Raw genomic sequence first — 27,669 nt, forward strand, 5'->3', positions numbered from 1 at the left:
TGTTCTGAGGAAAAAAAAAGGTATGAAAGTTTGAAACACGTCGTCCTCTAATAAACGAGCTCACGATGCTTCCGGTCACACATTTCAGAAAACTGACGCATAATGTGTGTTTTTACATTTGCCAATTTTGATTCGACTTCTTGATCATTTCTATCTCTGTGAGCCTGCGAATGAATATTCTATGTTCATGTTTCACCTGTAATTGTAATATAAGCAGTTAGGAGTTCTCGTCAACCAGATAAGGTCGCCACACCTCTGTCGTTGTTGACTGTAAGTTGCGCTGTGAAACACTGAAACAAGAGCCCCGGATCTGTGTTGTGTGTCACGGCTCAGTGCCTCGATCGCTGATCAGAAGAAGCTGTGAGTGGCGTTACATAACGCACTGCGAGAAAACCACAGACATTTCACGTTCTATCAATGTTTCACAGAACCACAACGTCCACGGGAGAAATTTAGTGCAGACAAGAGAAAATTGAACGGAAAACCATTCGTCTCTTTGTCATAAAACTCAGTAAAAGCGTCTTAATTTGACGAATATGCTGTCGTCCATACGCCATCTCGAGGTCGTTGTTGCAGACCCGAAAATGCAAACGATGTCAGGTAAGTACTGGTATGAACTATGTTTGACGATGAACCAGGATAATTAATAGCAGCACAAAATATTAATCTAAATTTGAATTGCTCCAATTGGATTACGATTCCACTATTATTCTGAGTTCCAGTGTAACGCTGTCTTCGGAGTAGCAGTCACCTTTCACCGTAATCAGTTCATATTTCAGAACGGATAAGTACGATCCTGATAACTCTACACCTACATATGTATTTCGCAAATCACCATATGGTGCATGGTGGATAGTGCCTTGCAGCACGGCTGTTCATTCTCTTTGTTGTTCCACTCACAGATGGAGAGAGGGAACAGCGACTGCCAATATGCTTTCCGTACGAGCCCTAATTTCTCTTTCCTTGTGTTCGCGCTCCTTACGCAAAATGTACGTTGTTGGCAGTAGGATCTGCAGTCGGTCGCTGATACCGATGCTCTAAGCTTTCTCAATAGTGTTTTGCGAAAGGAACGTCTTCTTTCATTTAGGTATTCACACTGGAGTCCATCGATCATTTTCGGAATACTTGCCTGTTGATCGTAGCTAACGGTAACACTCTTGTAGCCAACCTCTTAACTTCTTAGTTGTCTTCCTTTAATCATATTTGGTGTAGTATTCACAAAGGGGTCGCACAGGTGTTCTGTACGCGGTAACATATACAGGAGTTACGGTTTCCCAGAATTCTCCCTATTACCGCTCGCGTTCACTACAGCCGACCTTAAGTGCTTGTCCAGTTTATGTAGCTTTAGCAGCACACCACTGATACTGTATTCGAACATTTTCCTAGTCATCTGCATTAAATTACATTATTCCGATATTAGATCAAACTGGGAATCATCAGTTACTCATCAAAGACTCTTTTCCGTACACTACGGGGCTATGAACAAATGAAGGGCTTATTTCAATAGTGGTACAAGTCCATTTTTGTTCCTTATGAGATACAGAGTCCTAAAGTTATATGAGCGCTGAAAAATCTGCAGTTGAGATACCAGAAATATTCAAGCATATGGCTTCTTGCTATAGATGAACCTTTATATCTGTTTATTTGGATCATTAATTTCAGGATCATTATAGGCAGAAAAGTGGAGGTAATGGACTTGCACCACTACTGAAATAAGCCCTTCAAATAGACTTTTATGTATACAGAGAGCAAGAGCGGTCCTATCACACATGTCGAAGAACATACTGGGAGATGGGATGATAATAATTTGTTTATTCATATTCAGATACCCACTGTGAAGAAAATTCATTTCCAGTGTGACCGAGATACGTCTCCGACTTGTTGAGAGTCAGAAGGCAGCAAATTGTCGATGTATGGAGGGATCGGCATACATAGAGAAGATATCGAACGAATATATCGTTCGTGTGACCATCTTGGTATAAAATAAATAACTTCACAACTGTGAATAACGCTTCAGGCCTCTGTCTTATGACTGAGATAACGGTAAGGAGGTGTTCCTTGGAACATAGCAACATCATCCAGTCCGAGCCTAACATCCATGAGCTGCTACGAAACCTAATGTTCACATGAATACCGTCGTACAGATTCAACCTTAATTTTTTTCTTTCTCACCAGGTACTGGTTGATTTTAGCGGAAAATTGATGAATGAAATGAGGTTTCTTTATGTGGTGCACCGGTACTGAATGAAAAATATTGAAAACGTACGTATTAGAAAGGATAGTCGGCAACTTGTTCCAGTTATATGACACTATCACACAAATACTGAACTAATTGGATAAACAGATGATGAAGGAAGATGTCAAAATTGAGTAGCTTTCCACTTTAGCATCCACATTTCGCCACACTTACGCGTGTCTCTAGAGTAGCTTATGTTTAGCGCGGATGTTTCCTTTTCTTTAATTTATTAGCTTTCGAGCCATCTCAACAGTGGAATGTCATTTATGACACTATGAACGTAAGGACGACACAATTCCCAGTCCTCAAGCCGAGAAAATCTCCGACTCGGCCAGCAATCGAACTCGGCCCCTTTGCTTAGCAGTCTGCCACGCTGACCACCCGGCTACCGAGACGGATAAGCCAGGAAGTTTATAAGCTGTGAAACACATTACCGCGCATCGGAAATGTGAAATCATTTCAAAGCTTAGGTTTGACAGGATGTCAATAGTTAATTTTTAATCCATAATGTTTTGTTTTCGCGTAGGGACCACGGGAGTGAAAAGAAAGTCTGTTTTCGTGAACATTAGAGTTGTCTTGGGAGCAAGAATGAATCTCATGTAGTTCCCACACAAACTATCTGCGTCATTGTATGAAATACTAGCATGCGAGAACGTAATACACTTAGGGTCTCTGCTTCGAAAATTTAAATACACGGCAAAAGTTTTTGAATCATACGCAGTCTACTGCGCATTAACAAACGTCATACCTTTTACGTTGGAAAATAAATTACTTAGCCTTCATCTAGATCTGTATTCCTAATGTTCCCTCACGGTGTGTGTACCATTAGCTGATTGTGTGAGGAAAGAAAATATTATATGTACCTCTCTGTTTCAGCTCGAAATTCTCGAAATTCATTCTCGTTGTCATTGTACGAATTGTAAGTTGCACTATATCAGTTTGAGAAAATCTGCTATTATAGCTGAAGATGAAGGTGAAGAGACAGGTTATGATTTACCAGTATACAATTAAGACTCTGAATTAATGGCGGTTAATAGAGTCCAGCCTGAATGTGGGGTTTGGGCGGTTTCTCACTTCTGTAAAGGCAAAGGTGTGTTTCTTGATGTGGATTTTGAACAGTTTCCTAAAGCTATTGTGAGTGACTGAATGCTTCTATCTAAACGTATACAATCGATACTATCCATTAGTTGTCGAACTAATTTAGTCCGAGTCTTCAAACTAATATGTCGATGGTACTCTAAAACCCAATAATAAAAGTAATTTAGTTAAATTATCGTAAGCAGTTCCATCATAAATGAATGTTCCATTATTATCGACATACATCGCTGCGATCAACGAGAGCAAAGTCAGTGTTGATAGGAACGCATGATAGCTTTTTCATTCCGACGATGTTCGTATATGTTTAGTAACTGGAAATATGTACACACAGATTTAAAAATTATAAATTCTATTTTTTACAAGACTCTGAACTAAATACTGTTTACACAGTCTTACACCAGCACATTGCCAGTATACAGGTATTACAAGAGCAGATCGTCTTTCGAAATTTTCTAGTTGTAAAGAGCAAATATCACTAGAATTTAATCTTGCTCCCAGAGATGGATTAATACATTGGACTCGGATAGGGAAGGGGGGACTGCCGTCCAAATTCCCGTGTTATCACGCTAGTTTAGTTTACTTTGGATCACTCCCTGCAAATTCCAACGTGGATAATTCTTTAGGGACTGGTTTCTAATTAAAACAGAGCAGTTCGGACAGTAAGCTTGAACATTTCTTCTTTCGAATGCCGTATATGAGGATAATGCTGAACTGAGCTTTGGAGCAACCACGAAGTCGAAATCGGTGTTTACTATAGGGTAACACACGAAACTCGAAAACTGTTGTGAGGATTTGTATTTGCATTCTTTTATCGCCTTATAATATAATTCTGTTGTATGTATAGCACTCGTTTATATTTCAGACTGAAATATTTAAGAGGTACTAGGTGGGATCCAAACAAAAAAGCACGCGTGGAAGTTATTACTCGACAGAGCAAACTGTAGTGCCCATCGGAGCGGGACTTGCTGAAGGGTTCACGACTAGTTGCACTGCGGTTCTTCAAAGCAGTGGGCTTCGTTACCACTCAGTGCAATCAGGAAAACTGTGATGGAGTATTTCGTCGCAGACAGACACGACAGCTTTCAATTGCAGTCGTCATATTTATTGGTGGTGGAAAGGAGAGACAAACGATAGTCGTAATAGAGGAGGAGACACTACATGCTGGGAATAGGTTGGACGTCGAGTAACTCGATAATGTACGAGTGAAAGCGGAAGGGAAACTATGTTAAGCGGCATCGTCTTCAGCTACGTCACAGGTGATAGAGAGAACTGTGTAATTTTGCATCAGTTCTTGCGATATTGTGAGGAGCAGAGGAGATATTAAATCTACGAAAACTGGACATTCCTGACAAAAATAGTTTTCAAGATTACCAAAATATGTCTCATAAAAAATTATTCTATTCTATTCCACTCTCTAACGGATTTATTTTTAAAACTACCGTGGGAAACGAAAGATACTGCGTAGACAACAATACAAAGTTGAGAAATTGACATAGTACGTGATATTCTTACGAAAAAATTACATCTGTCTGTAGTTTAGAAACATGTAGGTTACCGTAACCGTGCCAGTCTCGTTAAAACGCTTCCAAGTATGCTGCCGCGTCATCTTATTCGCCAAGTGTTAAAATACTAAAATAACCCACATTTTGCTCAAGAAGCAGAGGCCATTCTCAAGGTCAGGGCCGAAGAAGACCATTTTAACACGACCGAAGCGTCGGTTGTGTCAGAATTTCAGAATTTACAGTAATTTTTAAGATGATACGGCAACACACCTAGAAGGATTTTAACGAGATTTTGTGCAGTTTATTTGGCCTGGACGTGGAATTTTACGTAGCGCGGTGATGAGAAATTCTGGCCGGTATGAAACATCAGCCTTAATCTGAGGAAGAAATTCTTGAGGATGTGTGTTTGGAGCACAGAGCAGCATTGCGTGGGAGTGAGTTATGGACTGTGGACAAAATTGGAAATGAAGAGAATCGAAGCTTTTGATATGAGGTGCTGTGAAAAGATGTTCAAAATTAGATGCACTGATTAAGGTACAAGGAGGCTCTCTGTAGAGTTGTCGAGGACAGGAAGACATGGGAAACATTCACAAGAAGAGGGGCAGGATTATAGGATGTCTGCAAAGACAACAGGGAATAACTTCCATGGTACTAAAGTAAGCTGTAGAGGATAAAAATTTCAGGGAAAGACAGAGACTGAAATACATCCAGCAAATAATTCGGGACCTAGATTGGAAGTGCTACGGTGAGATGAAAAGTTTGGCACAGGAGAAGAATTCGCGGCGTGTAGCATTAAATCAGTCAGAAGACTGAGGAAAAGAAAATTTATGTAATTGAAAATTCTTCCGGGTTATATGGCCGTGGTCCATGGAATTCTTCTATTCCTAACGTTTCGTCCAATACTACGTTGGACACTTTCAGAGGTATGGCTGGTCCTGCTGAGTCCTGCCGACTCAGTCCTTCCAACGTAGTATTGGACGAAACGTTAGGAACAGAAGAATTCCATGGACCACGGCCATATAACCCGGAAGAATTATCAACAATAGTACCATCGGGTCGTGAAAGCTTTCATTGTATGATTAAAATGTATGTAAGTTTATGTATGCGTGGAGGATTGTCATACAATGTTGATCTGTCGCTTGACAGTATTAGCGCTCCGTTTCTGCCCCCGTCTGTCTCTCGCGCCTGCCGGATAGTATGGAGTGCGGTGAAGGTGTGTCGGGCGCGCGCCACTCACTCTTGAGCTCGGTGCCCTCCGGCGGGCAGCGCTTGCGGCCGAGCAGGCACTGCACGTATCTGGAGACGAGCCGCTTGTTGGAGAGCAGCGCGTCTATCTGCTCGGCCGTGGGTTCGAGGCCCGAGCCGACGCCGGCCGCCGCGCACGCCGTCGCCAGCCACAGAAACAGCACCAGGACTCGCATCTCGCGTCTTCAGCAGCGGCCAGCAGCTACACAGCCCACTACTGGGTCCGCGGCCGCCGCGCGCCGCCCTATATATAGCGTCGGCCGCGGCTGCTTGGGGGGGCGCCGGCCGTGGCCGAGGCACGGTGTCGGCACACGCACCGCCGTGCGTGCCCACACCGCAGGCCACGTGCCACCCGTCATCGCAGCCGTCACCGGTTCCTGACCTCCGCAGGCACCCAACGGTTCGATTGGTTTCAATCTGCAACATTCTCTAAAGTGTCTCTCTCTAAAAGACATACCTCCTGAAGCCTAGAACTGTTTCTGTTACAGCCCTCAGACCGTAGAGTAGTCTGACGCTGCTCTACTCGCTAGTCCATCTCGTGTAAGCCTTTTAACCTCTGCAAAGCTACTGTAACATAGGTCATTTCAAATGTTCATTATGCAGGGTGTTACAAAAAGGTACGGCCAAACTTTCAGGAAACATTCCTCACACACAAAGAAAGAAAATATGTTATGTGGACATGTGTCCGGAAACGCTTACTTTCCATGTTAGAGCTCATTTTATTACTTCTCTTCAAATCACATTAATCATGGAATGGCAACACACAGCAACAGAACGTGACTTCAAACACTTTGTTATAGGAAATGTTCAAAATGTCCTCCGTTAGCGAGGATACATGCATCCACCCTCCGTCGCATGGAATTCCTGATGCGCTGATGCAGCCCTGGAGAATGGCGTATTGTATCACAGCCGTCCACAATACGAGCACGAAGAGTCTCCACATTTGGTAACGGGGTTGCGTAGACAAGAGCTTTCAAATGTCCCCATAAATGAAAGTCAAGAGGGTTGAGGTCAGGAGAGCGTGGAGGCCATGGAATTGGTCCGCCTCTACCAATCCATCGGTCACCGAATCTGTTGTTGAGAAGCGTACGAACACTTCGACTGAAATGTGCAGGAGCTCCATCGTGCATGAACCACATGTTGTGTCGTACTTGTAAAGGCACATGTCCTAGCAGCACAGGTAGAGTATCCCGTATGAAATCATGATAACGTGCTCCATTGAGCGTAGGTGGAAGAACATGGGGCCCAATCAAGACATCACCAACAATGACTTCCCAAACGTTCACAGAAAATCTGCGTTGATGACGTGATTGTACAATTGATTCTCGTCAGCCCAAACATGTTGATTGCGAAAATTTGCAATTTGATTACGTTGGAATGAAGCCTCATTCGTAAAGAGAACATTTTCACTGAAATGAGGATTGACACATTGTTGGATGAACCATTCGCAGAAGTGTACCCGTGGAGGCCAGTCAGCTGCTGATAGTGCCTGCACACGCTGTACATGGTACGGAAACAACTGGTTCTCCCGTAGCACTCTCCATACAGTGACGTGGTCAACGTTACCTTGTACAGCAGCAACTTCTCTGACGCTGACATTAGGGTTATCGTCAACTGCACGAAAAATTGCCTCGTCCATTGCAGGTGTCCTCGTCGTTCTAGGTCTTCCCCAGTCGCAAGTCATAGGCTGGAATGTTCCGTGCTCCCTAAGACGCCGATCAATTGCTTCGAACGTCTTCCTGTCTGGACAGCTTCTTTCTGGAAATCTGTCTCGATACAAACGTACCGCGCCACGGCTATTGCCCCGTGCTAATCCATACATCAAAGGGGCATCTGACAACTCCGCATTTGTAAACATTGCACTGACTGCAAAACCACGTTCGTGATGAACACTAAACTGTTGATGCTACGTACTGATGCGCTTGATGCTAGTACTTTAGAGGAATGAGTCGCATGTCAACACAAGCACCGAAGTCAACATTACCTTCCTTCAATTGGGCCAACTGGCGGTGAATCGAGGAAGTACAGTACATACTGACGAAACTAAAATGAGCTCTAACATGGAAATTAAGCGTTTCCGGACACATGTCCACATAACATCTTTTCTTTATTTGTGTGTGAGGAATGTTTCCTGAAAGATTGGCCGTACCTTTTTGTAACACCCTGTACTCAAGCTTTGCTCTCTCACTACAATTTTAATCAGCATACTTTTTCCAGACACTTCCTCCCATTACGAAATTGATCATTCCTTGATATCTCAAGATGCGTCCTTCCAACCGACACGTTCTTTCAGTCAAGTCGTGCCACAAGTTTCACACACCTGTAAGTATGGTTTGTATGCTGCGCAAAATTCATCGAAGAATCTCTCTTCCTGATGTAGAAAAGTGTACCTACAGCAACAAATGCAGCCAATAGTAAATGAAAAAATGATGAAATTTCACATGTAAAAAAAAATTATTTTGTTATGTTTCTGAACTTCCACTGCTATGAGAGTCAATCCTGAATCTTCCTTGTCATGCTGACAAAGTTTTATGAATTTATTTGTAAATGTATAGACTGTGGAAATTAAAATGTCCTGTGGTGCCTCTCCTGCTCCAAGTCGGCCCGTTTGACGTCCTATCCCCCTTAACTTAAGACTAGAATCTTTAAAATATCCAACTTCAAAGCGAACTAGACCAAAATCCAACTCTCATTGGTTACGTTTTGTGAAAAAATAATTTAGAAATATTCTTGTCTTAAAAAATAAATTAAATGAAAAAATGTGTCCAATAAGATAGTCGTGTTATTTGGAATAGACAGCCCAAAAAAATAAAATAAGAAAAACTACATTCGGAAGAGAAACAAGATGTAATGAGAGACATTATCTTATATTACCTGTAAAACGATTCCTAATACATTTTTCTTGTTGAGTAAGGAAACTTAGCTCATTTTATTGCAGAAATCACAGAAGCAGCCTTCCTCTCTGCACCCGCACAATGAAGGTGGGTACACAGAGAGCTAGACAAACAATTCTCCAAATCTCTCTTTATCTTCACACATTCAGCATCGTTGTCTTCCGAATGGTACTAATTCCATTACAGATCATACATCAGAAAGGAAAAATTCAGTGTTGCCATTTCAGCCATCCTTCGAAGTAAATTCTATATTCACGAAGAGATTACTGTCTTAGAACAGTTGGTCTGTTGCTTCAATTCGTTCGACGTCTAACTGACTTCTGTATGGCGAACAGTTCAGTATTGGGAATCGACGGCAAACCAATGCTAACAACAATAGCTCAGGTATACATGCCGCCCGGCCGGAGTGCCCGAGCGGTTCTACGCGCTACGGTTTGGAACCGCGCTACCGCTACGGTCGCAGGTTCGAATCCTGCCTCGGGCATGGATGTGTGCGATGTCCTTAGGTTAGTTAGGTTTAAGTAGTTCTAAGTTCTAGGTGACTGATGACCTCAGAAGTTAAGTCCCATAGTGCTCAGAGCCATTTTTTTTATACATACCGACGTCTGAAGTAGACAATGAAAAGATACAGAAAGGATATGACGATTCATAAGATGGCAATCTAATGATGATGGGGGACTGGATCGCGATATGACGGAAAATACCAGAAGAAAGAGTTGCAAATGAATACAGGATTGATAGTAGAAATTAGTAATGAGAAAAACTAATTAAGTTGTGCAGTAAATTTCAGCTTCTTACAGCGAATACTCTGTTAAACAATTACAAGAGGAGGAGGTAAGGGTTTCAGATTCCAGCAAGGAAAGATTTCAGCTGCATTACATCATGATCAGACAGAGATTCCCAAATCAGTTATTGGATTGCAAGTTATACCCAGGAGCACAAATTAATAATGATTGAGACGAGGCTGAAGTTTAAGAGACTCGTCCGGAAGACTGAATTTCTGACATCGTTGGGTTTAGTGGCAACCAAGCGACTACTCAAGTTGGCGTGTAGTATCAGTGAGTCAGGGAACGTATGTCAAACATTGGGAAAAAAATTATCCACGCAGTCGCGAAGACAGCAAGGCAATGCTAGGTAAGTGTGGGTGCTATCACGCAACCAGCTTAACAGTTCAGACATACAAGCTTAAGAGAAGAATAATATCCAGAAGATTGGAAACGCCTGAGGATTTGTTAGATAACGATCAATTTGGCTTTAGGAAAGGTAGGGGCACCAGAGAGACAGGTCAAACGTAGCGATTGATAATGGAAGGACTAAAGAAAAATCAAGACATGCTCATAGAATCTGTCGGTCTAGAAAAAGCTTTCGACAATGTAAAATGGTGTAAGACGTTCGAAATTCTGAGAAAAACAGGAGTACGCTGTTGCGAAAGACGGGTAATATACAATATGTATAGGAACCAAGAGGAAACAATAATATTAGGAGACCATGAAAGAATTGCGCAGATAAAAACGGGTATAAGTCAGAGACGCAATCTTTCATCCCCATCGGAGAAGTAATGGCAGAAATAAACAAAGTATTCAAGAGTGAGATTAAAATTCAGGGTGAAAGGATATCAATGATAATATTCGCTGATGACATTGCTATCCTTAGAATAAGTTGTGTTGAATGGAACGAGTAGTCTGAGTACAGACTATGAACTAAGAATGAACGCAAGAAAGACGAAGTAATGAGGAGTAGCAGAAATGAGACTAGCGATAAACTTACCGAAATTGGTGACCACGATGTAGACCAAGTTAAGGAATTTGGCTACATTGGAAGCAAAATAACATATGATGGTCGAAGCAACGAATATATGGACAGCAGATTAGTGCAGACAAAGAGGGCATTTCTGGCCAGTGGAAGTCTGTTAGAATGAAACATCGGCCTTAATTTGAGGAAGTAGTTTCTGAGAATATGCTTTTGGAGCACAGCATTATATGGTAGTGAATACTACACTGCGGGAAAACCGGTAAAGAAGAGAATGCAAGCGTTTGAGATCTGGTGTACAGAATGACGTTGGAAATTATGCGAACTGATAAGGTTTGAGAAGGTTCAGACAGATTCGACGAAGAAAGAAAGATATGGAAGACACTGACCATAAGAAGTGACAGCATGAAAGGACGTTTGTTAAGACATCAGGGAATAAATCTCACGGTACTGGAGGGAGCTGTGGAGGGTAAAAACTGTAGGAGAAGACAGATATTGTAATACATACAACAAAGAATTGAGGACGTAGTGTGCAAGCGCTACTCTGAGATGAAGACTTTGGCACAGAGGGAGAATTCGCTGAGAGCCGCATTGGACCGATCAGAAGAATGACGAGACCCATTTTTGGAGAATAGCTTAGAATAAACGATCTTCCAGCTCTTCTGCCTCTAATGGTCATTTTATTTTTCGGTGGTTATGGTACAGGGTGTGGACAAAAATTTTGGAAATACAAAAAACACAACCCATTACCATATTTAATACAGTGTAGGAAAGCCGTTGGCGTTCGAAACAGGTTCCATACGTCTCGGAACGGATAAATACAGGTCCTATATGGTTTTTACTTCCTGGAAAACAGTGGTACGTTCAAGTAACCATAGTGGCTTACGGCGTCCACGCACCCTTCTCTCCAAAATAGACATCAAAGGCTCAATAATACTAAGATCTGGTGACTATGGTGGCGAGAGGGGATGCTACAATTCATCCTGGTGCTCACAAGACGAGTCCTGGACGATGCGACCTGTGTGAAGAGGAACCGTGTCGTCTTGGAACATAGCATTACCATTGGGGAACTAACAATGTACCATAGGATGGGCCTCATCAGCCAAAATGGTCACATTACTCTGAGCAGTAATGCTACCTTGCAGAGCAGAACCATGGGACGCACATGACGAAATGTCTGCGAAAATCAGCACCGACCCACCGCCATGTTTCACTCTTGGGACGTAAACTCGGCCAGAAGTTGGAAGCTATGTGACACAAGAGTCGAGTGACCAAATTCCGTTCTCGCACTGCTCCATACTGCAGGTTTTATGACTTCAGCAGTACGTTTTCCTGTTACGGGCATTTGCATCCTTTATGGGTGGTTTTCGAACTCCAGCTCGGCCTCCAATACCATGATTATGGAGATCTTTTTGTGTTGTTTTGGTCATGATAGGGTTCGAGAGTAAGATGTTCGGTTCTGTAGTGAATTTTACAGCTGTTGTTCTCTCTGTTGTTCTTTTATATTCCGTCACAATTATTTTCAATGACCGTCCATCACGACCACTTAACACACACTTTCGTCCGCGTTGCGGCATAGCGGATGATGATCTTCGCTTTCGATGTAAGTGGTATATATCTTCGATACGGTTCCTCTTGATACACCGAACACTTCTGCTACGTTGGGTACGGAACCACATTGGTTACGGTTGGCAACAATTTGCCCACTTTGGAATTCAGTTACTTTCGACATAATGTACTCACATCTACACAAAACACTCTTCTGACCACGGCTGACACAAAGTATTGAGGACATTGGACAGGGGAGCGTTCGTGGTGAAATTCATCAGCGTGCAAACTGCAGAATTTCAGCATCTAAGATACACGTGTAATATTGAATACCAATATTTTGAATATTTACTTGCAGAAACTCCACAAAACTGAAACACAAACTTTATTGAAGAGTGAACAAAAATTCTGGTCGACTCTCATTACAGAGCATTAATGGAATCCTGAGAAGACGTTTACGAAGCAATAACACCTGCAAGAGAAGGAACGCTGGTACGCCACATTACCCGACTATTTCGTAATTCCCGAATTTTCTGTAGCTTCTCCTCCGTTATTTGTTCTATCCATCTACTCTTCTTCATTCTTCTGTAGCACAAAACTGCAAAAGCTTGTATTCACTTTTGTCTGAACCGTTTGTCGTCCAAGTATAATTTCAGTACACTGCTACACTTCATACAAATACCTTCATAAAAGATTTCATAACACATAAATTTCTATTCGACCTTAACAAATTCATGTTTTTGAGAAACGCTTTTCTTGCTATTCGCCGTCTGCATTTTATTTCCTATCTAATTCAAGCATCGTCACTTACTTTTCAGTATAAATAACGAGACTCATCTACAATTTTAATGCCTCATTTCCTAATTAAATACCATCAGCATCGCATCGATCGCATTCCATTACTCTTGTTTTACTATTCTTGTTGTTCATATTATAACCCTTTTTCAGTACACCACCAATTCCATTCAACTGATCTTTCAATTTTTTACCGTCAGCGACAGAATCACAATGTCATCAGTAAAGCCCAAAACATCAGTTTCTTCTTTATGAACTTTAATTCCCTGCCAAAATTACTCCTTAGTTACTCATAGCTTGATCGATGAAGGGATTGAATAACATTGGGTACAGGCCACAACCCTGTCTCACTCTCTTCTCAACTATTGTTTCCCTTGCACGTCCTTTGACGCTTCTAACTACAGGTTGGTTTTAGTACAAGTTATAGAAAACCTTTCGCTCCCCGTATTTTAACTCTGCAAGCTTAGGAATTTCAGGTATCCCTGACAACAGCGATGAAGGCTTTCTCCAAATCTATAAATTCCATAAACACAGGTTTACCTTTTCTGTCCAGTCTACTTCGATAAGTAGTAGGCTTAGTATTGCCTTGTGTGTTTCTATGTGAATCCGCACCTCCAAATTTTCATGTAGATCTTTCTCTTTTCTGCATGGGTCTCTTTAATTTTGCTGTATTCGATATCTGTCTTTCCTCTAATCTTGCATATTTCTGCAGCCTTGTATTTGTTCTCTAGTCGTACCTGCGTAGCCATTTTGTACTTCACTAGTTTCATTTCTTAGGCATCAGTGTTCCCATTGTCTGCTTCTGGTACATTTTTGTACTTTCTCCCTCCGCCAGTGCAATGCAGTACCTCTTGCGTCGTTCAGGGACGTGTACTGGGCTTTGTTTCTTGCTTATTTGGTACTCTGCTACCTACAATATTTCCTTTCTCGAAGCTACCCATTGGTTTTATATTGTATTCCCTTTCAATCAATCGTAGCCTACACATCCATTTGAACCCCTCAATAAGCTCTGGTTCTTTTATTTATGCAGGTCCCATTTCTTAGTTTCCTATTTTTATGCAGTTTCTTCAGTTTTGATCTGCTGTTCATAACCCATAAATTATGATTAGAATCCACACCAGTGACTGGAAACACTTTGCCACTTTGATTTCTGTTTGTCTTGATTTCTATTTGTCTTAGCATTATAATAATCTTTCCCAAAGCTTGGTGTAACCTCAGGTCTCTTCCACGAATAATACCAAATTACGACCTTTATAATCCTTAAACTAAGTGTTAGCAATGTATAAATTGTCTTCTACGCAAAATTCTACGAGATGTATTCCCCTTTCATTCCTTTCTCCCAGCCATTTCCTATTACAATTTTTCTTCTCTTCGTTCACCAACTATCGAATTTCTGTGCCCTATCAAATTTAAACTTTCACTTCCACAACAAAGTAACTGTCACTATATGGATGGAACCGACGATTAGAGTACACGTGCAATTACCTTCCTCTGGGTCTATTAACGGAGTAACTATTGCTCTATGTCAACGAGGGTCCACTTACATTTCATCGTGGCTCTTATGGCCACAGTTCTAAAGATTGTTTATTTTGCTAGGTTCCTGTGCAGAAGGTGTAGGAGACTTAATTTTATTAGTTTCTTGTTGCGGAAAGAGATGGTAATCTGTTATTTTTAATTGAAAATTGTTAATATTTTCGTGACTGCAAACATGGCTGAAACTTGGGTTTTAACAATTTAGTGACAGTTGTTTTACAGCTCTACATCCAGAAAACTTTTGTATAAACAGTTTTCACAGAAATTGCTATGTAATAACATTCATTCCTACTGTATGCGGAATGCGTGTTATAATCATTTCGGCTACTTGTATTGTTGCAGTCACACCGCCGGCCGAAGTGGCCGTGCGGTTAAAGGCGCTGCAGTCTGGAACCGCAAGACCGCTACGGTCGCAGGTTCGAATCCTGCCTAGGGCATGGATGTTTGTGATGTCCTTAGGTTAGTTAGGTTGAACTAGTTCTAAGTTCTAGGGGATTAATGACCTCAGCAGTTGAGTCCCATAGTGCTCAGAGCCATTTGACCCATTTTTTTGCAGTCACACCACATCACACCGCAAACAACCATCGTCCCTTACTCGAAAAAGATTTTTGAGATTTCGAGCGTGATCCTAGTCGTAATTTTCTGCCTAAGTTTTATCAGCTGCAGTAGGAGACGTAGTCAGTATGTGTATAACAAGAATATTAATATATACTTGCTGGAAAATTAAAACTGTGAACCTGACCGGGACACGAACGAGGGACCTACCGATTAAGCTATCCAAACACAACTCACGACCCACCCTCACAGCTTTACTTCCAACAGTACCTCATTTTGCATGGATAGCTCTGTCATTATAGTACTTGCCCCCAAAAGGCAAAGATCTGTCGTTCGAGCCCCGATCCGACATAAGGATTTGATTTGCCAGCAAATTTGAAATCAGCCACACTCCAGTGCAGAGTGAAAATTCATTCTGGAAGTAATGTAAATTCCTCGACATTCAGGGATTTAAAAAGCCTAAATTTAGAGCGCTTTGCTTGTAGCGATAGCAAGAGAAGTTGAACCGTTTTTCATATCCCCGCCTGGGTCGCTGCCTCGTGTCGTCACAGAACGCCAAGTAGAGGTATATTCTGCAGCTCCTTCGGAATATAACCGGCCTATTTGCTTTAATTACCTTAATTGCTCTAAATTATTTAATTTGAGATAACCTACTTCACTTAAATTCCTGTGCCCTCTATATATTTTCTTGTATATTACACACATCAAAAAAGGTTTTGCACCATCCCGGTTCCCAGAACTCCTGAAGATAGACGTTGACTGTGGATTTTGCATCACAGACACAGTCTCTTTGACTGTTTAGAGATTTCACTAAACCCACAGTCAGCCGCTGTGGCTAATCGGTTCTAGGCGCTTCAGTCCGGAACCGCGCGACTGCTACGGTCGCAGGTTCGAATCCTTCCTCGGGCATGGATGTGTGTGATGTCCTTAGGTTAGTTAGGTTTAAGTAGTTCTATGTTCCAGGGGACTGATGACTTCAGATGTTAAGTCCCATAGTGCTCAGAGCCATTTGAACTAAACCCAGCCGCGCGGGATTAGCCGAGCGGTCTAGGGCGCTGCAGTCATGGACTGTGCGGCTGGTCCCGGCGGAGGTTCCAGTCCTCCCTCAGGCATGAGTGTGTGTGTTTGTCCTTAGGATAATTTAGGTTAAGTAGTGTGTAAGCTTAGGGAATGATGACCTTAGCAGTTAAGTCCCATAAGATTTCACACACATTTGAACATTTGAGCTAAACCCAGCCAAAGATGTAACCAACCATGCATGAGCAGCGCCTATTAGATGGAGGGGGTCCGACAGCGGATCAGTTCCAGTCATTCCACCAAGAAGGAGGTACACAGCTCATGTTGTCTGTAGTTCAACCATGCCTACGGCCAATACGGGTGTTCGATCGTGTCCGTACTGTTACTTTGTGCCAGGAAGGGCTCTCAACAAGGGAAGTATCCAGGTGTCTCGGAGTGAACCAAAGCGATGTTGTTCGCACATGGAGGAGGTACAGAGAGACAGGAGCTAACGATGACATGCCTCGCTCAGGCCGCCCAAGGGCTGCTACTGCTGTGGTTGACAGCTTCCTACGGATTATGGCTTGGAAGAACCCTGACATCAGTGCCACCATATTGAATAATGCTTTTCGTTCAGCCACAGGACATCGTGTTACGACTGAAAATGTGTGTAGTAGGCTTTATGATGCGCAACTTCACTCCCGACGTCCATGGCGAGGTCCATCTTTGCAACCACGACACCATTCAGCGCGGTACAGATGGGCTCAATAACGTGCCGAATGGACCGCTCAGGATTGGCATAATGTTCTCTTCACCGATGAGTGTCGCATATGCCTTCATCCAGACAATCTTCGGAGACGTGTTTGGAGACAACCCGGTCAGGCTGAACGCATTACACACACTGTCCAGCGAGTGCAGCAAGGTGGAGGTTCCCTGCTGTTTTGGGGTGACATCATGTGGGGCCAACGTACGCCGCTAGTGGTCATGGAAGGCGCCGTAACGGCTGTACGATACGTGAATGCCATCCTCCGACCGGTGGTCAACCATATCGGCAGCATATTGATAAGGCATTCGTCTTCATGGACGACAATTATCGCCCCCATCGTGCACATCTTGTGAATGACTTCCTTCAGGTTAACGACGTCGCTCGACTAGAGTGGCCAGCATGTTCTCCAGACATGAAACCTATTGAACATGCCTGGGATTGTTGAAAAGGGCTATTTATGGATTACGTGATCCACCAACTACTCTGAGGGGTCTACGTCGAATCGTCGTTGAGTGTTAGGACAATATGGGCCAACAGTGCGTTGATGAACTTGTGGGTAGTATGCCACGACGAATACAGGCATGCATCAATGCAAGAGGACGTGCTACTGGGTATTAGAGGTACCGGCGTGTACAGCAATCTGGACCGTCATATTTGAAGATCTCTCTGTATTGTGGTACAACATATAATGTATTTTTTTTTTCATGAGCAATAAAAATGGCGGAAATGATGTTTATGTTGATCTCTATTCCAATTTTCTGAACAGGTTCCGGAATTCTCGGAACCGAGATGCTGCAATACTTTTTTTGATCTGTGTATAACTGGTAAAACCCACAGCTTTCTGAAAATCGTATTTGATTTTAATTTTCTGGCAGCTTAAAACTGCTTGACTGGGAAGCGAACACGAAACTGCCAATGCTCTTACCGACTGAGACATCCGGGAACAATTCATGATCAGTCCTTACAGGTTAATTTCTTCCATTACATCTCTCCTTCTTACCAAGCTTCGCCGCAGCTGCCCTGCATACTTCGACGAGTTAGTATTCTTTAGGAAATAAGTATATCACGGAGAAATATTTCGTCACGATGTACGCATTTTTGAGGGGACTAATCTTTCACACTGCAATAGATCTAAATTAGCCAAACTGTAGACGCTGGTGTTAAATACTGCGAACAGCACCGACATATTCGCCAAACCAGCTCCAGGAACAACTTTTTCTCTCTTTGACAGAGTAATTGTCACGTTGAGACGCGGTAGCCGTAATGTAGAATAGATGAAAAGTTACGGTCTTTTTTCTATCCTATCATTAACATGTTTGCAGTTTTCGCTGTCCGAAGCATGGATGCTGAAAAATTTAGATACCTAACACAGTGCCTTTGAAATAATCTGCTCCTCCAGTAGACGAATATTTAGGCACAAGATCCCTACAGACATACATAGTCAAGGGAACCAATATTTACAGTAAAATACTACGTTGTATTTGTAGCCACCGTTTAGGACTCTATTTATTACTCGCTGTCCACTAAAGTTTATTTAACAACCATTTGGCATGGTCTTTTAGTTTTCGTTTATTTTTCTTGCTCATTGTAGTAGTTGTCATTACACTCCAATGCTAGAGCGCCGACCAGGAGGGGAGGGGCGGGTGAGGGGTTAGGAATGGAGGTGATGGTGGGGGTGTCGTTTGCCAGCGCGGCTGAAGTTAAAGTGAATTCCCGATATCACAAGTATCACTTAGTATTAATTATTCTCGTAAAGTAAGAAGATGTATTAAGAAAGTCGATATCTGATTGTTGTTTCTATTAGTAGGGAAACAGTCTGATTATTATTCAGAAATAAATTGGGAAACGGTTGAAATGCATATTTATTGCGATATCTTAAAACAATATTGTTCATTAATCATAATCTGAATGGTTATCAAATATTTGGTCGTGAACGTCGCAGACCACGATCTGAGAATGAACCTAATTAAAGAGAAAATGACTAGCATTGACTACCCTAGAATACGAAGGTATAGATCTTACATGATACTGATGAAGCCTGTCTGCAACTGTAATCGAAATGTCGGTTATTAATATGCACAGTGTACATAAAATAATGGATGTTTTCATAAGGTTATAATGTCGTCAACGCTTAACATACCGTAATAAACACCAAAACATTAAGACCACCGCCCAACGCGAGGTTGGATCCCGCTTGGTGGGGGTTGCGGGTATGTGACGCGGAGCAAACACGGGCGGGGGTACCATCCTAGCGAAGATATGGGCTGCACATCGTGAAATCCATTGCGATAAGCGACTTTAACAAAGTGCAGGTTGTTATTACGCAGAGCCTGTGAACGAGTATCTTGAAAACGGTGATGCTGGTCGAATGTCCACGTGCTACTGTCATGAGCATCTAAGGAAAGAGGTAGAAAGTAAAACCCGCACTAAGCGCTAAATGGTTGGAGGCCCACGACACTTCACAGACGGTAGAGTTCGGACGATTGTCCGCTCTGTATAGTAGGATACATAGATGCTGGTCTATGACACCTCCGCCGAAAGAGCACAATGCTGTTGCAAGCACAAGTGTTTCGGAGCGCACCGTTCATCATACACTATTCAACATGGAGTTCCGCAGCAGACCGCCTCTACGTGTTCGCGTGTTGACCCAACGACTTCGTTAGTTACGATTGCTGTGGGCACGGGACCGTCAGGGTACGACTGTCAATCAATGGAAACGTTTCGGTTCATCGTGTGAATCATATTTTTGCTACACTAGGTGAATGGTCGCCTCATTGAACGCCGTCATCGAGGTGAACAACGGCCGAAACGTGTAGCACGCCACGGATGCAGGCTGGTGGGAGCAGTATTATGCTATGGGAGACCTTCTACTGCGCTTGCAGGAGACCTGTGGTAGTAATCGAAGACACGCTGACAGCTGCGAACCACTTGCATCCCTTCATGCTTCATGTCTTTCCCAACGGCGATGTCATCTTTCAACAGTGTAACTGTTCTTCTCTCAGAACCAGAACCGTGCTACAGTGGTTTCAGGACCATTATAGTGAACTCATGCTGAAGTCTCGACGACCAAGTTCGCCTGATATAAACCCTATAGAACCCATCTGGGTCGCTTTATGGCGCCATCACCGCATACGCGATACAGAAAGCATTTGATAGCGTCTGTAGAAGAAGGGTCTGAAAAGAACTAAAAAGAAGTCCGTGGCAAAAGAGACAACAAGCAGAATGGAGCAGATGTACTGTGGGCGTCCAAGCTGTGTGAAAGAGGGAAATGAAAGGACGGATTGGTTCCAGCAAACGAGTGGTGTGAAAAAGGGCAGTGGATTGTCACCTCTCCTCTTCACTGTAGTAGTAGACGAGGTAATGACCAAGATGGGAGAAAAAACTGGGGAAGACAAGATGAAATCAGTGGTGTTCGCGGGTGACTTCATGATATGGGGACACAGAGAGATGGAGATTCGGGAGCAGCTGGAATCTTGGGAAGAAACTGTGAGACAGCGTGGAATAAAATGTAATGTAAACAACGTGAAATGCTGATTACAACTACGAAGAAACATAGACCAACTCGTGAAATGAGAACTTTGGAAATGTGATAGAGGAGAATTGAATAAATGGGAAAGAGATCAGCGAACACTGCAGACAGGCGTAAGCATTCCTACTACGTGTTGGGAGCCATGTTTGAAACAAGGAGTCCCACAATAAAGCAAAGGCGTAATATGGAGAAGTTACTACATTCAGTACTGACCAATGCATCTGGAACATGAGTAATGAAGAAAAGACATGTAAGCAGATTACAGGCATGAGAAATGAAGTTCCTCAGAAGGAGGAGAGGAGCAACAAGGAGAGACAAAATGAGAAATGAAAGGATAAAGGAAGTAATGAAATATGACTCTTCAGAACAGGATAGAACATGGTTCAAATGGCTCTGAGCACTATGGGACTTAACTTCTGAGGTCATCAGTCCCCTAGAACTTAGAACTACTTAAACCTAACTAACCTAAGGACATCACACACATCCATGCCCGAGGCAGGATTCGAACCTGCGACCGTAGCGATCGCCGGCTCCAGACTGTAGCGCCTAGAACCGCTCGGCCACTCCGGCCGGCAAGCCCGTATCTCCATGAAGGAATATGTGTACCCCAAGTGTTGCGTGCAGTCATGTAAAAGTAAGCAGAAGTTTTCTGGGTGTTTGCGGATCCGTTAATTGAGGTAGGACTTGGGTACCAGCCGATATCCACTTAATGGGTGTGGGAAACCGCCCAACAACCACATCCAGGCTGGACGCCACACAGACCGTCGATATCAATCTGCCGAGGGGATTCAATGCGCGTGTGGCTCGTCTCCCCACCCCCGAAACGCACTTCTAATATGCGCGGCTGTGTGAGTGGGTTTGCTCTGTCAGAGCATCAGTGATTGAATGTAACAACAGAAAACAACTGTAGCTCCTTTATAGCTTGCACTGAGCTATAACCATTTATTTCAGTTATAAAACCAGTTGCTGGACTATTTTTCACCTGTAGCATGCTGGAAATTCGTGACAGTAATTTGTTTAAGAACAGTTTTATCTGCCCCTGATCCCAACAGAATATTATGTGAATTGAAATAAAATTGTTCTCAAATAAAATATCCGTATTACCTCTTTACAACAATACAAAAAGAGACTTTCAAAATAGACTGGAAAAGTAACAAAAATGACATATTACAGAATACTCGAACAATACTGCTTGGCACCGTCAAGAATAGTAAACACAAACCGGTAAAGCTGGTTTTAATCGGAGTTATAACACACAGCCGCTTTCGTGAGGCGGTGGATATTGTTCGGATTCTGCTCGGGGAAGCCGCTCTACAAAGCAAACGAACAGCTTTCAAGAACATAAACTCTACTAACTGACCTTTACTGAGGACAGTGTCATATGTACAGGGTGTACATAAAGTCCGGAAACACTTTCAATTATTTATTGCACAAGAACTAAACATTGTACAGATGTCATACACATTGCATTTTGAAGAGAAACTCTGAAAGTTTTTTTACAAAAATTCGATATGCGAACCATGAGTGACTCAGGAGACGTCAGTATGGTAATCGAATTCTTGCCATACCCGTCCCAAAATGGCTGGCAGTCGCTTCCCATATTCTCTCCCGGAGCTCTGCTACATCACGTAGTAGAGGTGGTATATACACCAGATATTTAATGTGTCCCCACAGAAAAAAGTCACGTGAAGTGAGATCTGGTGATCAGGAAGGCCACTTCATGAAACAGCTGTCCCCTTTTATAGCACGGCCTATCCATCGATGCAGCGGCTCCGTGTTCAGGTACCCACGAACTCCACGATGAAAATGGGGTGGACCCCATCCTGCTGAAAGATGAACGGAGAGTCCGATTGCATTTGACGCAACAGTCATTGCTCCAACATGTCCAAGTAGGAATATCCAGTGACAGTGCTCGTGACGAAGAAGAATGGCCCGTGCAGTTTTCGACGTGACAAGGCACAAAAAACATTTACCTTTGGAGAATCACGCTCAAATTCAACGCATTCGTGTGGATGCTTTGTAACCCGATTCGACAATTATGCCTGTTCACTTTCCCATTGGTGTAAAAAGTGGCTTCGTCTTTCAAAATTAAACGATCAACAATTACATCCCCAGCCTCATTCAGTTGTTGCAGCTGCGAACCAAATTCAAATCGCTTATATTTGTCGTAGTCATTGAGCTTCTGCACTAGCTCCAATTTGAATGGTTTCATAGACTGCTTCTGTCGCAGGACTTTCCACACCGCCACTGGAGCCATTTCGAGTTCACGGGATGCACGACGCACCGATTTCTTTTGACTCCTTATGAATGTCTCTTGCACACGCTCCACATTCACTTCACTCACACTGGGATGTCCGCTTCTCTTTGCTGGGCACAAGCAACCTGCTGTAACGAATTTGTTGTGCCAATGGTAAATGGCCTTCCTTGTTGGTGGCTTCTTACCGTACTTGGTTCTAAATATCCGTCCATTAGCTGTAGCACACTTGTTTTTGTCGAACTCCAACACGCAGAAAGCTTGCTCCACACCTGAGCTCGCCTTGTTTGCGACTAGCGCTGACTATTGGTAAATTACCAAACTACGTTGTGGCGGTATACATGAAAGAAACTTTCAGAGTTTTCTCTTCAAAATGACATACATATGATATCTGTTCAGTGTTTGGTTCTTGAGCAATAAATAATTGAAAGTGTTTCCGAACTTTATGTACACGTCGTATGCATCAGTATTCATCTTGGAGTAAGCTACGGGACAGCTAGTCGACTTGACGCTGCTCGGTATACTCAAGTTGTAACCTTTTGATTCTAATAGTGAGTCAACTATATTCTGGTGGTGTACTCTGTTTTCAACAGGTCTATTGTTTGTTGAACACATCAAAGGTAATGTGCGGACCTTTTGCATAACGGAAAGAGATTAGTCTTCTCGACCGCCCACCGTCTGCTCCACACCACGATCCCATCTGGAATGTGAGTGCGGAAACGAAGCACAGGATGCGGAAAACAAGGCTGATTGCGCCAGACGACCGATATGACTTGGCAAAGTAGCGTGCCTGTCTGGTCGGAGATAGCCGAGAATGAACTGTGATCCAAATTCTCGAAAATTTTTTGGTTTCGTTGTCATTTTGTGATCTGCGTGACGTGTGCTTTAAGTTAACATACGGCACGTCTGTTCAGTCCTATAAAATCGTTCTGATGTTTTATGACTTTTAGCCCTTATCGATTGCATTGGACAACATCAAGACCCCTGTCGTGCAGCTCGAGTTGTGGCTTCGTGAGGAGGTCTGGTTTCCATTATTTGCTTTTGTGAGATGACCATTTTTAGTTTCTCAAGACGTCGTAAGTCAAGGCAGCGTCTCCTACTTCTATACTAGGCCACACTAAACCATCTGCGTCTGTCCACTGTATTACTTTATTCGGAGGCTCTCGGCGATCTTAATGGTGTAAGAAAACCTCATATCCGAGTCGTTTACTTCGATACATGAAAGATTTTCTGTTCCAAAACACAGAACGCGCACTCAGTTGTTCGGAGTACGAATCTGGAACAGCTCTGAGGGACCTATAGCCGGAAGATCATACGAAAAACTAAGATCTTCTTCTTTACAGCACGACTGAAGTATATTAATTGTCCATAACGGCGCAAGGATATTGGCCGTAGTCGGCACGATACAAAACACGAAAGGAGACGTTTATCACTCAAAAATAAGCTGAGAAGCTTATCTCAACAGTGTACTGTGCTAGGGCGGGTATAATAGGTACTCAACTTTCTTGAGACTGAGATCTTATGTCTACGAATCAGTGTGGTTTCAGAAAGCGTCGATCGTGCGAAACTCAGGTTGCCCTTTTCTCACATGATATACTGCGAAATATGGATGTAGGGCAACAGGCTGATTCCATATTTCTAGGTTTCAGGAAAGCTTTTGATAAGGTGTCCCACTGCAGACCCTGGAGGAATGTACGAGCATGTGGAGTAAGTTCACAGATATATGAGTGGCTCGAAGACTTCTTAAATAATAGAACCCAGTATGTTGTCCTCGACGGCGAGTGTTCATCAGAAACAAGGGTATCGCCAGGAGTGCCACAGGGAAGTGTGATAAGACCGCTGTTGTACTCTGTATGCATAAATGATTTGGTGGACAAGGTGGGGACCAGTCTGTGGTTGTTTGCTGATGATGCCGTGGTGTGCGGTAAGATGTCAAAGTTGAGTGACTATAGGAAGATACAAGACTACTTAGAAAAAATTTCTAGTTGGTATGATGAATGGCAGCTAGCTCTAAATGTGAAATAATGTGAGTTAATGTGTATTAGTAGGAAGATCAAACCTGCAGCTTTTGGATACGGTATTACTAGAGCACTGCTTGACACAGTCAAGTCGTTTAAATATCTGGGCGTAAAGTTGCAAAGCAATATGAAATAGATGAGGTATGTGAGAACTGTGGTAGGGAAGGCGAATGGTCGACTTCGGTTTATTGTGAGAATTTAGGGAAACTGTGGTTCACATGTCAAAGCGCCCGCATATAAGACACTGGTGCGACCTTTTCTCGAGTATTGCTTGAGTGTTTGGGATCCATAGCAGGTCGAATTGTAGCAATTCAGAGGCGGGCTGCTAGACTTGTCACCGGTGGGTTCGAACATTGTGTAAGTGTTACGGAGATGCTTCAGGAACTCAAATGGGAATCCCTGGAGGGAAGGCGACATTCTTTTCGAAGAACATTATTGAGAAAATTTAGAGAACCGGAATTTGAGGCTGACTGCTGAACGATTCTACTGCCACTAACATACATTGCGCTTAAGACCGCGGAGATAAGATACGAGAAATTAGGGGTCATACGGAGGCATACAGACAGTAGTTTCTCCCCCGATCTATTTGCGAGTGGAACAGGAGAGGAAATGACTAGCAGTGGTACATGGTATTCTCCGCCACGCACCGTACGATGGCTTGCGGAGTATCTATGTGAACGCAGATGTATATGTAGATGAAGATGGGTATACCATTCCAGGCAGCATGAGCTTAACATAGTATTATGCGTGAAGGAAGAGCAAATGTAAGGGACAGTCAAATAAAAACGAGACAGACGGAAAAAGGAAGTAAACTGTTTCTTATTTCAAAAGTTACCGCATAACTGTTGATACATTTATCCTACTGGCAATACCTTCACGGCAAAATGTTTGCGGTTGCTTACAGAGCCATGATTGTGCCCAGGAGTGCATCTCTACGAGCCAAACAAACCTTTTGTGAATGCGCGCAGCTCTTTGTACGAGGACTTGCTGCTTTGTTCGGCCTCAACCATTTCCTTATTTTCCTTGTATTAGCACAGAGAGACCATTTCTCGTCGCCAATTACGATACAGGATAGGAATGGCTGCTATTATTCACGAACCAATTGATGACGGGCAAGCAGATATGCACATACGGCCACCCCCTGACTTTTGTGATTTTGGTTTAGAACGTGTGGTACTTGTATACGTATTTTTAACCACATTGTATGCAGATGTCGCACGATGGTGAAATGATCACAGTTCATCCCATTTGCCAATTCGCGAGTACGCTGACGTGGGTCGTTGTGGATTAAACCGTTTAAGGGAAGGTTTACTATCTTTCGATTGAAATATTTGATTTTTTTAATTGCATTTTTGGATCCATAAAAGTGTTTAGAATCCATCCTGAAAGGTTTTTCCGAATACGGAACGGAAATGTTTGTCATTCGCGGTTGAACAAAAAAATGCACCTGCCTGAAATCGGCCTTTATAACGCACCAGTTTTTTTCTTTCGGTGGACGAGTTATTGTACCGGTGTTTGGGAGGAAACACACAAAATTCAAATGAAAGTGTGTTTGGAAGTTTGCCCCCAAGCATTTGCATTCTGTTGCTTGGACTGTGGAGATTGCGACTCTCCTGACAGTGAGCAGCTTCAATGAAGGGTATTCAGCAATTCTGAAGACCATTACAACGATGGCCGTCACCCTGGGACTCTATTCGACGCAGTTCGCCAAGCATTTGGACGACCACCGGATTCAAGCGGCGAAAACCGCTTGTCACCGGCCGTACGAACGGCTCTGGAGCAGCGCAGGATGGCCCAGACTGAGCAGAACGCCCTCTATGACGAAGAGGAAGGACTAGTTTATGGACCCGGAATAGCAGATTGAACGTACGTTGCATAATATTGCATTTATATGTAGTCAAAACTTCAAACGCGTTTTTCTCGAAATGACGTTTTTTTATCTCACGGTATCTTCAAATCTACTGAATCGATTGGCATGGTTCTTTGTTTCCGACGTAGCTAACTAAATTGTCTAGGAGTTGTGCCACTATTATTCCGATCCATCAACTATTAATATTTTTTACTTGGCCGACGAAGTCGAAAAATCTATGAAAAAACCCTATATTTTCAAATGGCCGCCATTTTGTTTCCTATCGTCCAAATAACCCAAGCGAGGTACAACTCCTATAGAATTTTATTTATTTCGCTAACGTCAACTCAATTTCGATTTCAGACGGGTCGGCTGACGTGTGACATACCGTGCTTGGAGGTCTACATCGAAATTTTGTTTCCTTCCGACGGCAGTTCCGCCTTTGCTGTTCAACACTTCCGGTCGAAAAAATTCCAGTTTGTAGAGGAAATATCAATAAACAGTTTGAGCAAGTTTGACATTGATATCTACAACACATTCCGAGAAAAAAATTCTCAAATAACACGCTTTTTTCGGGCCAAAGATAGTAAACCTCCCTTAAACCTTCTTAATTAAACTCGGGAGGTCTTCCTGGAAGTTGAGATTCACTAAAAACAAAACTGTCCTCTTTAAAACGAGTAAACCATTTTCTTGCCGTACTCTGTGCAGTCGCCATATCTCCTTCAATTGAAGTTAAACACAAGAATATTTCGAAGAAATTCCGATTGCTCCACTTCGCACTCCATCTTCCAGAGTCCACAGCTCCACACACTATCATCAAATGACTAAATGACAATATGTATTCTGAAATAACAACAGTGAACTACAAATAAAACATGACAATAGATAAATAAACCCATAGCAACCGGATTACGAACATCCAAAGGAAAAACGATACGAACTTATGCACCAACCTAATAGTAGAGTTCTTTTGAAAAAAATGTTGTTTTTGTTTGTGCTAATATGCTTATTACGTTCTCCTTGATTCGCCGTCCAAGTGTCAGCAGAATTGCTTCACTTTCTCTACCGTCGTCGTCTTGAATTTTGTTGTTACATTTATCGC

The 27,669-nt window shown here is 42.8% G+C and overlaps 1 protein-coding gene across 1 annotated transcript in view; it reads right to left on the minus strand.

Annotated features, from left to right (window-relative positions):
* Positions 1 to 6,296, minus strand: part of LOC126484375 (ejaculatory bulb-specific protein 3-like) — a 103,241-nt gene extending 96,945 nt beyond the window's left edge. Inside the window, exon 1 of the mRNA XM_050107862.1 lies at positions 6,074 to 6,296. Coding sequence (XP_049963819.1) covers positions 6,074 to 6,257 — 184 coding nt within the window. The 5' untranslated portion in view covers positions 6,258 to 6,296. The remainder of the gene's footprint in view (positions 1 to 6,073) is intronic.
* Positions 6,297 to 27,669: the final 21,373 nt, after the last annotated feature.

Source organism: Schistocerca serialis, chromosome 6 (assembly GCF_023864345.2).
Source record: "Schistocerca serialis cubense isolate TAMUIC-IGC-003099 chromosome 6, iqSchSeri2.2, whole genome shotgun sequence".
NCBI lineage: Eukaryota > Metazoa > Arthropoda > Insecta > Orthoptera > Acrididae > Schistocerca > Schistocerca serialis.